The sequence below is a fragment of the Leptinotarsa decemlineata genome, unplaced genomic scaffold, assembly GCF_025532065.1.
Source record: "Leptinotarsa decemlineata unplaced genomic scaffold, Ldec_3_MD MMD2_P_RNA_scaffold_6, whole genome shotgun sequence".
Taxonomy (NCBI): Eukaryota; Metazoa; Arthropoda; class Insecta; order Coleoptera; family Chrysomelidae; genus Leptinotarsa; species Leptinotarsa decemlineata.
Window position 1 is genome coordinate 7,720,254 of NW_027412533.1, and position 15,787 is coordinate 7,736,040.

The 15,787-nt window shown below is 34.8% G+C and overlaps 1 protein-coding gene across 2 annotated transcripts in view; it reads left to right on the forward strand.

Moving 5' to 3' along the window:
* The window catches only part of LOC111504189 (protein O-mannosyl-transferase Tmtc3), a 211,923-nt gene that overhangs the window by 119,058 nt on the left and 77,078 nt on the right, over positions 1-15,787 (forward strand). For both annotated transcript variants that reach the window (XM_074169909.1, XM_074169908.1), the window contains exon 5: positions 5,308-5,423. In XM_074169909.1, coding sequence (XP_074026010.1) covers positions 5,308-5,423 — 116 coding nt within the window. The remainder of the gene's footprint in view (positions 1-5,307; positions 5,424-15,787) is intronic.

Below are 15,787 nucleotides of genomic sequence, written 5' to 3' on the forward strand. Positions count from 1 at the left end.
AATGGAAAATAATATTTTGATTAGTTTAAAAGTCATAATTTTGGAGAAGATCTAGAACATATTTCATATTATTTCAAAATCCAATAAGTATTGCTTTTGCTGGAAAGTTTACAAGTGTTTTAAGTATGTATTCTACAGAAATTCAACAAATCTCATTTGGTGAGGTATTATGAGTTTTCAGATTTTTATGAAATACGCTGTCTGTTCAAACAATATAAATTTATTCAACAATTTCAATTCTGTTTCCTGGAAAGTAGTAGTAGTTGGAAGATTCTCCATAACAAATTTCTTCACTTTCTCAACATTTTCATCGATTATTGATGTGCTGGGGCGTCCAGGGCGAGCGTCGTCATTCACATTTTCTCGACCTTCTGTGAAAAGCTTGTAACCATTTTTCTGACTCAGAGTACAATCACCATTTGCCATTGTCGATATTTCAAATGTTTTTGAGTAATTAGTTCCAATTTTTACATAAAATTTGATGCTGATTATTAGATCCTTTTTTTTTTCAATAGCAGAACACTTTCAACTTTTATGTATCTCACTAACAAACTAAACATGACATCTGACATCTGAAACTAGTAAAAAACTTATGCCCGAAACGAGTGTACGAACATATAAAAAAATCGCTAATCGAATGAACATTCACCTTTTTTTTTAACAGTCTACGTATATGTAAACTTCTGTTGAAAAATCTGTTTTTGTTAAACAGCTCTCGCTCCTCTACCAACGTCAACTCTCTGAATTCGAAACTTATGCGAAGTGAGGATCAACGAGGTTTCACCGTTCAACGTGCGATTCCCAACAAAGAACTATATTTATCAGGAAATAAATATTCCGAAACATTAAACTCTTCCAACTACCTACACAGTAGAGTGTGGTAAACGTGTGTCGAAAAACAACTACTTCCCCGGCTAATACCACGCTGGATATTGAATTATATCCGACAGACATGTACGCAAGATTTACTTCCTGCATGCGTATGTATCTCTCCTCGATAGTTGTCACTTCTGATCTCTGTTAGATTTTTAATATATGTGATGTTTTTTTTTCCGCTTGGGGCTTTGTTCACGAGGAGTTGTTACTAGCTAACAATCTCTTTCTCTCAGACGAAGGTTTCATATGTAGCGGAGCCGTGTTGAAATCAATCGAGCGCCAGACACTTTGCTGTCTGCGTAGGATCTTTTCTGTACTGACGAGAACGAAACTGCGGTCTGCAGGTGATCTACTTAAATAATTTCAGCATGGTTCTGCTGCTGGATGAACGAGGAACATCTGCGAGACTAGACTCTGTGAGGAATCTTGCATATAGGATATAATTCAATATCTAGCGTGGTATTAGCCGGGAAAGTACTTGTTTTTCGACAGATGTTTACCACACTCTACTGTATAGGTAGTTGGGAGAGATTATTATTGTTTCGATACTTATGTATCTCTCTTCGATATTTGTCACTTTTGATTTCTGTAAAGGAATTATATTGTATCATGGTTATATACAGCAACAATTGAAAATATATTGATAAGAGTTTTTCAAAAATTGAAATATGAAGGTTTGAATAAATAATGTATGCCAGAATACAAAACAGAAAAATCTAAATGCCACATATTCATCTTTTTACGTGATATATTTTTTTGAATAAACAATGCAAATTTCACTAGTTCGGACTTCCATTGTCTACTATATAAAATGATTTGAAATCCCTGAAACAAGTAAAAAAGAATAATTAAACAAGAATAGTTGAAAATAACAATTATATTAAGCAACAATAAACCTGAAATGAAATGATAGTGAAATAACCTACAAGTAAAAATATATTAGTTGAATAAATAAAAAATTAAAGGAATGCAAAAAAGAAAATAATAAAAATAAAGTGTTGAGATTCCAAGTCACGTTAGTTCACGACGTTTCGATTGTTGGTATCTACAATCGTCTTCGGGTGATGACTGGACTGATTCCTCCGAGAGATGACTATTTTATAGGTCGTTGAAATACTAAAATAGTCATCTCTCGGAGGAATCAGTCCAGTCATCACCCGAAGATGATTGTAGATACCAACAATCGAAACGTCGTGAACTAACGTGACTTGGAATCTCAACACTTTATTTTTATTATTTTCTTTTTTGCATTCCTTTAATTTTTTATTTATTCAACTGATATATTTTTACTTGTAGGTTATTTCACTATCATTTCATTTCAGGTTTATTGTTGCTTAATATAATTGTTATTTTCAACTATTCTTGTTTAATTATTCTTTTTTACTTGTTTCAGGGATTTCAAATCATTTTATATAGTAGACAATGAAAGTCCGAACTAGTGAAATTTATCACGAAACATTGTCAATCACCTTCAAACAAACAATGCAAATATTCATAAGTTCAAATTACAAACAATTTTCAACAGATAGTAAATAATAGTGTTTTTCAACAATTACACAGCCAAAAAATAGATTTCGGCAATACGAAAACGTTGATTTCCTAACTAGTGACATAAAGCATTTAATGATTCAGTGTAATTATGTTAAATTTTCCAAATGTTGTCATTTGTTATCAACAGATGGTTCAAATTGTATTTTCATTCGTCATAAATTATGATTTTCAAAATTCAAGTCATCACAAATACACAACCAGAAATTGAAAACATTTCCAGTGAATACCAAAACATAAATGCGAAGAAAGAAGAAAGGCAGACCTATTCAACATATTCATTTGGCATATTTCAAAAATATGCCCCAGAAGATTTGAAGTCACGGATATTATGCATTCATTGCTCAAAACTACAATATCTCAGTTATATGCTTACCGTATAAAAATGCAGTAATCATATTTCACAGTAAATATCAAATAACGAAGGTTATGAATACTCTGACCCATTACTTGATGAAAATTGATGACACTATATATTATAATAAGATAATTTATACAATAGATTTTATTTAAAACGCGTTTCATTACAAGGTAACTTCATCAGTATGAGTAATTGATAAAGCCACCTTGTAGCGAAACGCGTTTTGAAAAAAATTAATTGAGGAAATTCCATGATTATCATCATGGATACTAACGAAGGTATTTGTTCTGAAATGTATTTTAATAACTAAATTCTGATAGAAAGACAGTAATACAGACTAAAATTCGCTTATTTTGACAGTGTCTTTCACTCCACTTTTCGGTATGTACGAAAATATTCCTCAGATAACAAAAAGAAGAGGTAATACAAATTTTTTATTTTTCTTAATTCCTGTTGATATTCACAGTTTCAAAGACGTATATTGAAGGTTATGATTTTCAGAGGCAGTTTGGAAATGTTCAGAAAAGAACGCACATTAAAATAATTGGATTATAGCATAGTTCACAATATTACTTGGCAGATAATTCGGTAATCATTGAATTGCTCAAAAGGGTATAATTATGGAAGTGGAAAGCACGCAAGGGGGTGGAGTTTCGACCCCTTTGATTTCCAACAATATTCAACCGGATTTCGAATAATCATTGGTGTGAACTGTTGATGAATTTTTTCCAGAAGTAAACATAAAAATGAAAAACAATGAATGAAATAATTATTTAGTTTTCATTACATTCGTTTCGAACTACAACACATTAGAATGCGTCTTAGAGGTTATTTCAGTGGAATATTGATATCAGACATTTTCGTCTTCATAGATAAAAAAGTCACAACTCCCGTCACATTATACAAGATCGTTATTTTTTTGAAAATCATTAATACTGAATCTAGGATATAGCCAAGCCATCTCTAGCTGAAGTCTGATTTATGAAAGAAGTGTCAACTTGGAGACTGATAAATGGGGACTGATTATTTGGTTCATTATTTTTCCCTATAGTATAAAGGAGCTTCCATAGAAGCAGTATGAATAATTAAATAGCAATCATTGAATTGCTCAAAAGGGTATAATTATGGAAGTGGAAAGCACGCAAGGGGGTGGAGTTTCGACCCCTTTGATTTCCAACAATATTCGCCCGGATTTCGAATAATCATTGGTGTGAACTGTTGATGAATTTTTTCCAGAAGTAAACATAAAAATGAAAAACAATGAATGAAATAATTATTTAGTTTTCATTACATTCGTTTCGAACTACAACACATTAGAATGCGTCTTAGAGGTTATTTCAGTGGAATATTGATATCAGACATTTTCGTCTTCATAGATAAAAAAGTCACAACTCCCGTCACATTATACAAGATCGTTATTTTTTTGAAAATCAATAATACTGAATCTAGGATATAGCCAAGCCATCTCTAGCTGAAGTCTGATTTATGAAAGAAGTGTCAACTTGGAGACTGATAAATGGGGACTGATTATTTGGTTCATTATTTTTCCCTATAGTATAAAGGAGCTTCCATAGAAGCAGTATGAATAATTAAATAGCAATCTCAACGAAATTATTCATATCATACACAACAGTTCATCTAAGATACAAACCACAAAGAACTATGTGAAATAACTTCTCTTGAAGGCGCAAGGAGTAATTTTCTATTGGACACTAGAAAATTATAAAAGATATGATACCAACTGAAAACTAACAAATAGAAAGTTGAGGTGCATTTTAATAATTTCACTTTTGTACTCATAAAACTGTTAAAGACATTGTTTGTGCTTCAAAGATTGATATTTTAACTGACAATGAAATTTTGTTGACAAAATATAGCCTTTTATTAGTAAAATTTGAGGGCGCCGCTCTTTTACTAATATTTTTGAAAAAAATATTAAATTTACAAAAATTCACTGTGTCGACGTATTGATTTTATAGTCGCAAATTAACTCTGCTCTGAATATTATAATCTTATAATATCTATGTACTTTTCATCTGTAAATGTCACTTTATGTGCAATATTTCATATTTTCAACTCATCTACTGAGATATCACACGCTACCTATTTCCTTTCAAAATTTTTATAAGCTTCTATAGTATCTAGAGGGGTTTGATGGGGCAGTTGAATAATTTTCAAATATATAAATTTACTTGTTTCAGGATTTTTCAATTGCATTCATAAACACGATGAAAATTAATTTATTCGATACTTTAGGACCGCACTGTATAAGCAATGGAACGTGAAATGGAAATACAATTGAACGAATAAAATGAAATAATCAAGATGAAAGATGAAAATGATTACAGAATGAAAAGAAATAAAAAAATGAACGAATCTCAAATTTGAAATGATTGAATTTGTACCTATATTTTTGCTATAAAACTTGATTCAACTTCAATAATTATATATTGGCATCATCCCCAATTATTAAAACCTTCTTCGGAAAAGATCCCAAAATAACGAGATACATTTCGTTTCAGGATGGAAGTATCTACTGTTTTCGATGGTTTCCATAGCTACGGCCATGCTGTGCAAAGAGCAAGGAATCACAGTAGCTGGAGTTTGTGCTGCATATGAAATATTCTTCGCACAGAAGGTGAGTTTCAAGTAATTGCTTTGGCTATATTGCCAGGGGTGCCTAAAGGGAGAATTCTAGTGGAATGGAAGAAATATTGTGTTTGAATCGTTGCGTTGTAGCATCAGAATGAATAATTTGTCATAACTTCTTATTATATTCACTTTTGATACTTTGAATACAGTGAAAAAATTGAAATATGGTAACGATTCTTCAACTCAATCTGTACAAATTGTTTCTGCAGTAACTATTCATTGGAAATCTGAGAAAATATATATTATTGTTCCATTGAATGTAACCATATTGATCAATCCAAATTTTGTTGTGAACAACACACGAAAGAGGAACTGATCCAAAGGACATTCAAAATATTTATCTGAATTCAACGTTTATCATTATGAACTATGTGATAACTATATCCTAAATAGCATCCTAGAAAAATATTCAAAGAGGGTACATGCAAATTTATAACTTATTATTCAGCTTCATAGTATACTAGCGTGCCGCCCCGTCTCCGCAAGGGTGCAATGCTGATATATGTCTTAAAAAAAATATGTTTTTCCGTCACACCCCTACGAACGATAACCCTCAGAAGTCGAAACTTGTGTGAGCTAATAACTAACGAGGTTTCACCCCTTACCACTTTTATTTGTAACTACCACCACGACACGTGTTCCAATCACCAAGTGATCATCTTTAACTGGAAGATCAAACTTCTTGAAGGGCGGGATTCTGCATCAGTAACTCATGAATCTGTTACTAGAAAGTGGAAGTTCCAGAAAAATGCAGGACTGTGGAAATACAACTTATATACTTTTTGTTGGCATGTAAGGGTGCAAGATCTGGTAATTATATTTTAATTTGAAACTTTGAAACTTCCCAAGAAACGTATGAGATTGCTCTGAGATTGCTCATGTAACTGGGACAAACATCAATACATTATATTATATCATTATAGTGATATTCATGAGCTGTTTGGAAAAAGAGTGTATAGGAAATCAAATCAGACTACGTTTTTCTGTAAGATATAAGTGAATGAGCAACCAAAAAGAGTTTTTGCTGAACCATTATTTGGTACATCAGTTTTCGATGAGACAAATCAGTGTTATTGAACTTCAAATATGAGAGTCAGTGTGTTTTTAAATAACGGAACATTTTGGTATCTGACAGACATAACTTCACCATGCATTATTACATCTTATTTTTTGATAGTATCGAATGAATTAATTCTTCTGCAAGTAATTAGTTTTAGTTTTAGTTTAGTTTTTTTATTGGTCACAAGTACACCATGGTGTCTGGACAAGTCACATAAAATACACATATATGACATATATAAAATTGTAAATTATAAAGCATTTACATTGTAAAATTACAACATGATTACTAACACATGACATATGAACAAATTTAAAAGTGAAACATAAACATATTAAGATCCATATAGATTATTAACAAATCTGTAAGTCATATTTATAAATAAGAGTTAGGAGTATTATGTAATAATTTGAAACAAATTTAACCAAAAGAATGAAAAAATAACAGGAACTGTAATTCAAATTAACTTAGGACAATTCGAAATCATTTACTTCGTAGTAGGCTTTCCTCAACAGAATACTCTTCAGTTTCTTTTTGAATATTTCCAGGTGTGTATCTTTCATTTCAATAGTTAATTTATTGAACAGTCTCATTCCTAGATAATTGCGACTAGTACTTGCTAATTTATGTTGTGGAATCAGCAGGTTGAGTAGGGAGTGTTATTCGACATATCGAAGATGCACTTTGATGAACTGAATGCTTTTACAAATGGTTTGAAAGTGGTGTGTGAGCTAATAACTAACGAGGTCTTACCTCTTACCACTTTTATTTGTAACTAACGTTACTGCAGTTTCGTCCTATATAGACATTCTCAAAATTAAACAATTAAGTATTGTATTAGTATTGTATGGGGTATACAATAAAGCATTGTAAGTATTGTATAAAGTATTGTATAAGATTTAGAATGTCCATATAGGACGAAACTACAGTAACGTTAGTTACAAATAAAAGTGGTAAAAAACATGGAAATTTTCATTTCTCTTTTCATGAGAACAATATTGTTTAATTGTATTATTTTAACTTCATTGACAATACTTTTACTTCCAGTAGGGTTGATAATACGATCGTGGCTCTTTGAATACAAACTGACTCTAGATAATGATTCAATTTTATTATCCATGAGCATGTTATTCTCTTCAGGTATATCAAAATCTATTGAAACCTGTTTTCCCTTAACTAGCTGTCGCACCCCTACAAACAGCAACTCTCGAAAGTCGAAACTTGTGCGAACAGATGATAATCATAATAATAATAATAATATGCTTTATCATCATAACACATAATCTTGTAGACGAAGCTTGGGTAGTACATACTTAAAAAATGCAATACATACCAACTGAAATAAAAATTAAAATATAAATGGTGCATGGGTACAAACTTTGTTAAAATGGAGGATATAAAAGATATGTATATATAAAAAAGTAAAAGTCAAGTTTATAAAAGAGTAGACATAAAAAGTAACAACTTAAGAGCTCCTTGATAAGTAAAGATAAAAAATATGTGTGAGTCAGTTGAAAGCTATCGTTAAAATATTCATCCAAAGTATAATAGGGTCTATCAGATAGAAATTGTTTGACTAACTTCCTGAATTGGAAGTCATTTGTTATGGCAGATGATTGTACATTTTTCCACCATTGTAAAATATGGAGTCTCTGGTAATGTTTTTAGTTGGCACAGTGAGTTTCAGAGTGTGTCTGCAGTTTCAAGTGTTATAATGGGAAGAGAATGCAGCCAAATTCAATATATGCTTATTTATTAAACACACAGATTCCAGTATAAATAATGCAGTTACCGTTAGATAATTATGTTTTTTGAAGAAGGTTCTACAGGAGTCTCTTGGTTCAAGGTTTCCGAGGTCTTACTTTTTAATGTATGACTGTTAACATAGGGTGGACGAAAAGAAGTGAAAATCGATCGTCCGGCCTTGCGGTTCGAACCATCGGTTCATGCAGCCATCGATTGAGGGAATGAATCAAACAATTCACACCAACCCAACCGGCTATCGTCCCATAGATTTGAATAACGTCGGAGTACATGTGTATTTTTAGCCGAGGTGATACATCTTCGATGATATCAGCTCTGAATAGAATTGGTCAAGTAGAATAACTGGTATTTTTATCTTGGGTGATAGGCATTATCAAAAAATACAAAAAAAATCATAATTATATTTGACGGATCGGATCAACTCCTGACTTAACTACTATCATTCATGTGTTGTTCACTATTGTACTTAATTTTTTTATTCAACCACCTGTTTCTGTATCATCCATAGTTTATTTCCTATGTTGTACTATCTCTTCAGCTGCAACTATTTTCCAGGTTTGAAGTTTGAATATTTCATCGGAGATATTAAATCAGGATAAATAAAGCTCTGAGAAAGCTAGTCACTCACGCCAGAGAAAGGCCAGGAAAAAATTCCAAAAATACGCGACCTTCAAACCTGGAAAATAGTTGCACTGAAAATCTCGGCGGCGAAAGCTTTAACTATTTTGTCTATATCTTCAGCTGTTGAATAGTACTGATGAATATATAAAGAAATGCCACAAGACCTTTTAATTTCCCTTATGAGGTGAAATTTCTCAATTTTGTTATTTGACCATTGATAGAATTAGATTAGGACAGTGATAGTCGTTGAAACTAGGCCCTGAAAGTCACGTGATGATGATGTTAATGTTAATTGTTGGATGATAATTTCCTAGCTGTTAATTTTATCGCTGTCGGAAAGTCGCAGGTAATACTAGAACACCTCAAAATTGTATTAAAACGTTCCTATTTTTGAAAGAAAACTGTTATTTATCGTGATGAAACCACGATTTCGTAAAAGAACGACTGATTTGTTCGAATATATAAACACAATAATCAAATATCTAGACTATTTGTCAACAATAGTCGACCTACCTGATGCTGCTAGTTGCATCACCACAACATCGCGTATTATTTTCAATTTCAATAAAAGAGTTACGTTTCCATGTCTCATAGTCAGAATTAGTTTTGATCATGATCTTGAGATTTTTGGATATCATATATACATTCAGTATTCAGGAAGTTTCAATTCAAGGATTGTTGTTTTATTCCTTCGGGGTTATGTGAATCAGTCCTTATTGTGTGTGAAATAATTTTTGGTGTTGAAATCTATTTTTTTCGCACTCTACAGGCTTAAATCGAATTCATTATATTATTTTTTTTCTCAAAATAACTCATTTTATATCCTACACAATAGTATCACCCGTTACAAAGCATTTGAACATTTTGAAAACGTCTTTTTTTAAGAAGAGCCTACACTCACACTGTATTGTGGAAAAAGTCGATATCGGAGGCATCATTTAGTTCACTCAAATTTCTATGTAATGATGGATGAAGCCACGTTGAATTGAATATATTTATGGGTATTCAATGCAGGTTAATTACAGGAGAAGCGATAATTACACAATACGTTTGAAGTGAAAAAAACACATCATTAGTATACCCTTTCATTATAAGCAAATAATGGCTTTCAAAACATGGAAATTGAGTTTTAATTGGAAGTATAGTCATAACTTGTATGATGATATATGAATACTGTTGTCGAATGTATCATAATGATATATTGAAATCGATTTTTCAGTTCCACAAAATGATAATTTCTGAAGAATTTTCAATTCCATAGCATCATTACTAACCAACCTAACCTTACCATAATGAAGTGCCCGTCATCGTACTTAAAAAGTGTGCAAATGAACTCGCACCAGTATTTTCCAGACTTTTCAACCTGTTTTATAAGAAAAGGGTTTTTCATTCTTGTTGGAAAGATGCTCGCGTTCAGCCTATTCCCAAACATGACCACTTTGATATCAGTGATACAAAAAATCATGGAGAAAGTCGTAAACCACTATAACCTCAAATATTTGAAAGACTTCAACATATTGAGCGATCATCAATATGGATTTCGGAAACAAAGATCACCAGGCGACCTTCTATCGTATGTCACCCATATATGGAATAATGCAATCAAGAAATATGAAGAATCAAGAGCTGTTGCGCTTGATATTTCTAAGGTTTTTGACCGTGTGTTGCATGAGGATTTGCTGGCCAAACTTCGATGCTATGGCTTGTCAAATCACTTTTGTGTATGTCTCTTCAGCTTTCTGAAAGAACGTTTCCTGCAAGTGGCCATCGATGGATATCTCTCGAATACTTTCACTATCAACGCACACTTGTCTTGTCATTCCATTTGGATTCCAGGACATCGGCAATGGAGGCACATCTTCACCGGCAGCAGGAAGTGGCATATCTCAATGAGGATCTAGAAGTGATTTCAAATTGGAGTGAAAGTAACCAGGTTCAATTCAATGCCACAAAAATCCAGGCATCGGTTTTCTCCAAGAAGATAAATGACTCTGAAGCGAATATAAAAATGTCAGGTCAGAAAATTCCGCTTTCTGATTCGATAAGTTCATCGGGGGTTAAAATGGATACTAATATGTCTTGGCACAATCATGTCGCTGAAATTGCGAAGGCTGCTTCTCAAAAGCTTGGAACACTGTTCCGAACAAGAAAACCGTACACACCTCAGCAACTTTTGATGCTTCATAAATCTCAGATCAGACCTTCTTTGGAGAATTGTTCTCATTTATGAAGCTCTGCCCTCAAACATACCCTGAACTTACTGAATTCCATCCAGAAAAGAGTCATCAGCCTGGAACATCGATGAATGGTTGAAGATTCGTCTCTCTCTCTCTCTCATAGATACTTTCACAAGAAGTGTTCAAGTGACTTGGCACACTTCGAGCTTCACAGTTTTAGTACTCTTCCATTTTTAGAACTGCGTTTGGGTGGAATAAACTTCTTGAGAACGTTTTCATGAATGGATTTAATCTACAGCGATTCAAATCCAACATTCATCTTATTGGTTCCAATGTAGACTGACCTACAGTACCCTAGTATTGCAGAAGGTCTTTTGAGGTACCTAGTTGATCTGAGACTATATCAGAAGGTTCTCTCCGTCGTGAATATCATTGAGCCTCTTTTCAACATAGGGCACAAAAGCTCTCCCATTTTCCGGTTTATCTGAAATTACTTCGACATTTTCTTCCTTGGGTCGTATTATTTGCTCGAATTCGTATTTGCACCAATTTCTATTCGAAGCATCTTCAGATGCTTGAGTTCCTCAAGGACACAGATACTACGGTCTTTCTCAACTGAAGTTCAGATTTTTTTGTGATGTGGCTGGTAATCATCTTCACAAATTTTATGACAGGGATTGGATACTTCCCAATGTGCCAACCCTATCTTGAATACCAAGCTTACTCCTATCATTGTATCTGAAGTAGAAAATTGAATGTTTTTTCAATTTGCTTGGCAACAGCTTTCATAAATGAAAAATATCCGATAAAAAATGTAATAATGTTATTTCAAGAGTGGTAAGAATATTTGAGTTAGGGAGATAAAAGTACTGAAAAATGAGTCAAGTCCATTACAATGTATATTCGAAATTGTGTTTTAAAATACTTAACTTGAGCCTACAACAATTCGAATTTGATAAAGTAAGTGTGAAACTTCTGACAGTTATCTCTGGAAAAGAGACAGTGCCACGTCGGAATGAACTAAACTTCATTATTCAAGTCTGAATCCATTGAAATTTGGAAAATATACTGATAACGTCACATGAACCAAGCACCGGCAAACCATTTGCGAGAGTTGATTATCCAGGAAAATAGCCATCAATATGAATTACTCACGTATCCATTATTTCTGGAATAAAGAGAATGCCCAACCGATCATCATTTCAACGTCGGAACGAATTAAACCCCATGTACTAGGTTTTCCCCTGCGGGTTTCGCCCTATTATCTGATCCCGATATGATTATTGGTTCGTAATTGAAAATCCATTAACTCTCATCTGCATAAATCTGCATAACGCTGCGGATCGGGTGGAAGCTATGTTGAGAAACTTCTGCTTTTATCGGTGATGTTAAACTAATACGATTCTAACACGAATTCTATCAGTAATGGTAATACGCTTACAGCTTGAGTTTTGATCGGTTTCATTTCTTATAGGGCGAACACCCCAAATTCTTTTGTTTCTGGTAACGGGTTCGTTATTTATAGACTAATTAGTAAATTGATGAAAACTCATCATGACGTAGCAATCGAGCAAATCGTTTTCTTTGAACTCTTAATTCTGAACCCTTCCAGATCACTAGATAATTCCGTTTTCAATTTCAGGTTCTTCTCGACGTAAGGGATTGAAAGCTACATAAAAATATGTATGCTGTGTGGAACGCAAAATGATTCGATATTTCACTCCATAGAAATGAACTATGTTTATCTGAACGTGATAATCTCAAAAACAACAGAGATGATCTTGGAATCACCACATGGGTGAAAACATTTTTGTCAGTTTTTTCTAAATCGGGTGAAAACGATGGTCGTGACGTCACTAACATTTGATATGAACTATAGCAACACTGTAAATCTCATTCATATTGCATATTTCAATTTTCTCCTTCCTCTCGTACTTATTCTTGTTATTCTGACTGTCTGCGACATTTAATATTTTTTTCTTTCGTGGTCGATTTGAATATCAGTTCCAAAATTAGGAAGCAATTCATATCAGGAAACGACTTCATATTTGGAATTTTATTGAATTGGTACTAATTAGATAGTTATATCGTATATTAATTCATGTACTTTCTATTGCTTCTCAAAAATAATTTACACCTTGAAACGTGGTTCGAAAGGGAGATAAGTCTGAAGGTCGGGACGTCTCATTCATTTTGGAGTAATTTTTCGAATTGGAAAAATTTGTGTGTTACTTAATGAACTATTGTAACGAATCTGAATCCACCCCTGACCAATATGTCGGCCATCGAACAAACAAATGACATCACCGCAAAAGGAATGCATTCCACAACCGCCGGTTAAACTCTAGTTGAGTACTGAAACGAATTCTAGAACGATCGTTACCGATATATAAGGCCGGCTTCTTGTGCCAAGAGGGCAGAGAAGTTCAGAAAGTGAATCGAGCCGTTAAACAAGTAATTCAAATAGTGGAAATAAATTAAGCGTTAGTTGCTAAGTGTTGTGAATAAATTAGTTTGTGATAGTGAAATATTGTTTGAAATAAATTTGTTTAAGACAGTTAATTCTTTAATCTGTTACAAGTGGTGATCAGAAGTGAATTTGTTAAATAAATCTGTGAGCGCTTGGTGCACAATTTTTGTATTGCGGTGAAATTGACTATAAGACTTATTTGTTCGCGCACAGAGGCTGGTGATTCGTTGTGTTTCGAGAAGTGGACATTACCGGACTATGGAAACATAAATTGAAAGACCTTTCTTGCGAAAAATAGACTTGTGGAAGTGAATAAGTGTTTTTCGGACTCGATTAAAATAAGTGGACATATACAAGTTTTCGGAAAATAGACAATAAGAGACAAAATGTGTTCCAGGAAAGTGCGTCTAGTGGACTTGGAAGTTGCCGAATTGGAAGAGAGGGAGCTAGATTGTTCTGGAAAGAAATCATTACTACAGAAGAAACTGTGGGATAACTGGGGGTGATTTGAGTTCAATAATGAGCAAACTCGATGGACAGGCAAAGTTCAGGAAGAAATCAGCAAGATAAAGGAAACAATTAGCAATTGGCAAAACCAAATCGTTGATTCTGCCCACATTGCAGAAACTGTAACCGAGAACTCAATCCCGGAACTGAAAGATGCCGAAGTCAGTTCTGCACCAGGAAAGTTCTCCATGAAGCCGCCGTGTAGCAAATGTCCAGCATTCAAAGAACCAATAACGAATCAGGAAACCTAGAGGGGGTCGATGAGAAGGGGCATTCGTCGGCCTGTAACCAGCAAGTCTCCATAAAAAACGCGCCAACAACGAGCCTTGCACCATGCTGCTAAATACAGGGGCGACGGGAACCATTCTTGGGCCAATACATCGGCAAGAATTGAACCGTCAAGTTGGAAGCTACGCACCACAACAGGGGAGCCAACCACTGTACTTGGAGAACTACCAATTGAATTGGTGTTGGGTAGCATTAAATTGAACCACCGTGCATTGGGGGCGGACATCGATGACGATGCGATTATAGGAATGGACATAATGAATTCCAGAGGGTTAGAGCTGAATTTTCAAGACGGCGTCCTACGTGTCGGCGGAGAAGAGCTGGTGCTTCATGAAAGAAGCGAAGAGATGGTCAGGGTCCTGCTGGCTGAAGACGTGTGCGTACCTGAGAGGGCTGAAACCATCCTGGAGGCTCGCTTGGACGGAAGTGCGAGCAACGGAAAGGTGGTAATGTTCGAGCCCAAGATACAGAAGAGTAATCGCATTGGGAAAGACCCTGTTGCGTGTTGATGAAGTAGTGCCGGTTAGGGTCATGAATGTCAACTACTTTCCCGTTACCTTGAAGGAAGGAACAATGCTGGGGCATTGTTCGTCTACTTCCTCAGTAATACGGGGTGTACACAGTTCGGTTAGCCAAGATAACAACTTGCCTAAAGAGTTGAAGAAGTTCATTTACATTTCCTTCAAGGACATACCACCAACTCACCGATCAAAATTGAGGGAGTTAGTCAAGAAGTACCAGGAAATCTTCGATACTGGAGAAGGAAAATGCGGAAGAACGAATGTGGTTCAGCATAAAATCGACGCTGGGAATGCCCGACCAATTCGGCAATCAGCTAGAACACTCCCTCTTGCGAAGAAAGAAGAGGCAGACAAAATAGTCAGCGATATGGAAAAAGAGGGAGTCATCGAAACTTCTGACAGCCCCTGGTCTTCCCCAGTCGTATTATTGAAGAAGAAGGACGGGTCGACAAGGTTCTGCGTGGATTATTGCCAACTAAATAACGTGACGAAGAAAGACAGCTACCCTCCTCCAAGAATCGACGACACCCTAGACACGCTAGCCGGCTCCACAATTTTCTCGACTTTGGATTCAAAGGGTGGATATTGGCAAGTTGGATTGGCCACAGAATATCGAGAAAAGACAGCTTTCACCATCGGCTCAGGATTGTGGCAGTTCACGGTAATGTCATTCGGGCTTTGTAATGCTCAAGCGACCTTCGAGAGATTGATGGAGACGGTTCTCAAGGGGCTCTCATGGAAGAGGTGTCTAGTGTATCTCGGAGATATGAACGTAGTCGGAAAATAGTTCGACGATCACTTGCGGTCGGGCCTTGTCGTGGAGTAGGATCGGACCTCTTAAATTTACCAGTACCCAGTTCTTCCACCGTTTGTGATGGGTCAGTATCCACCAGGGTCCTCTAATGCTCGTCTTAGATGATTATTGTAGGTCAGGGCTCATAT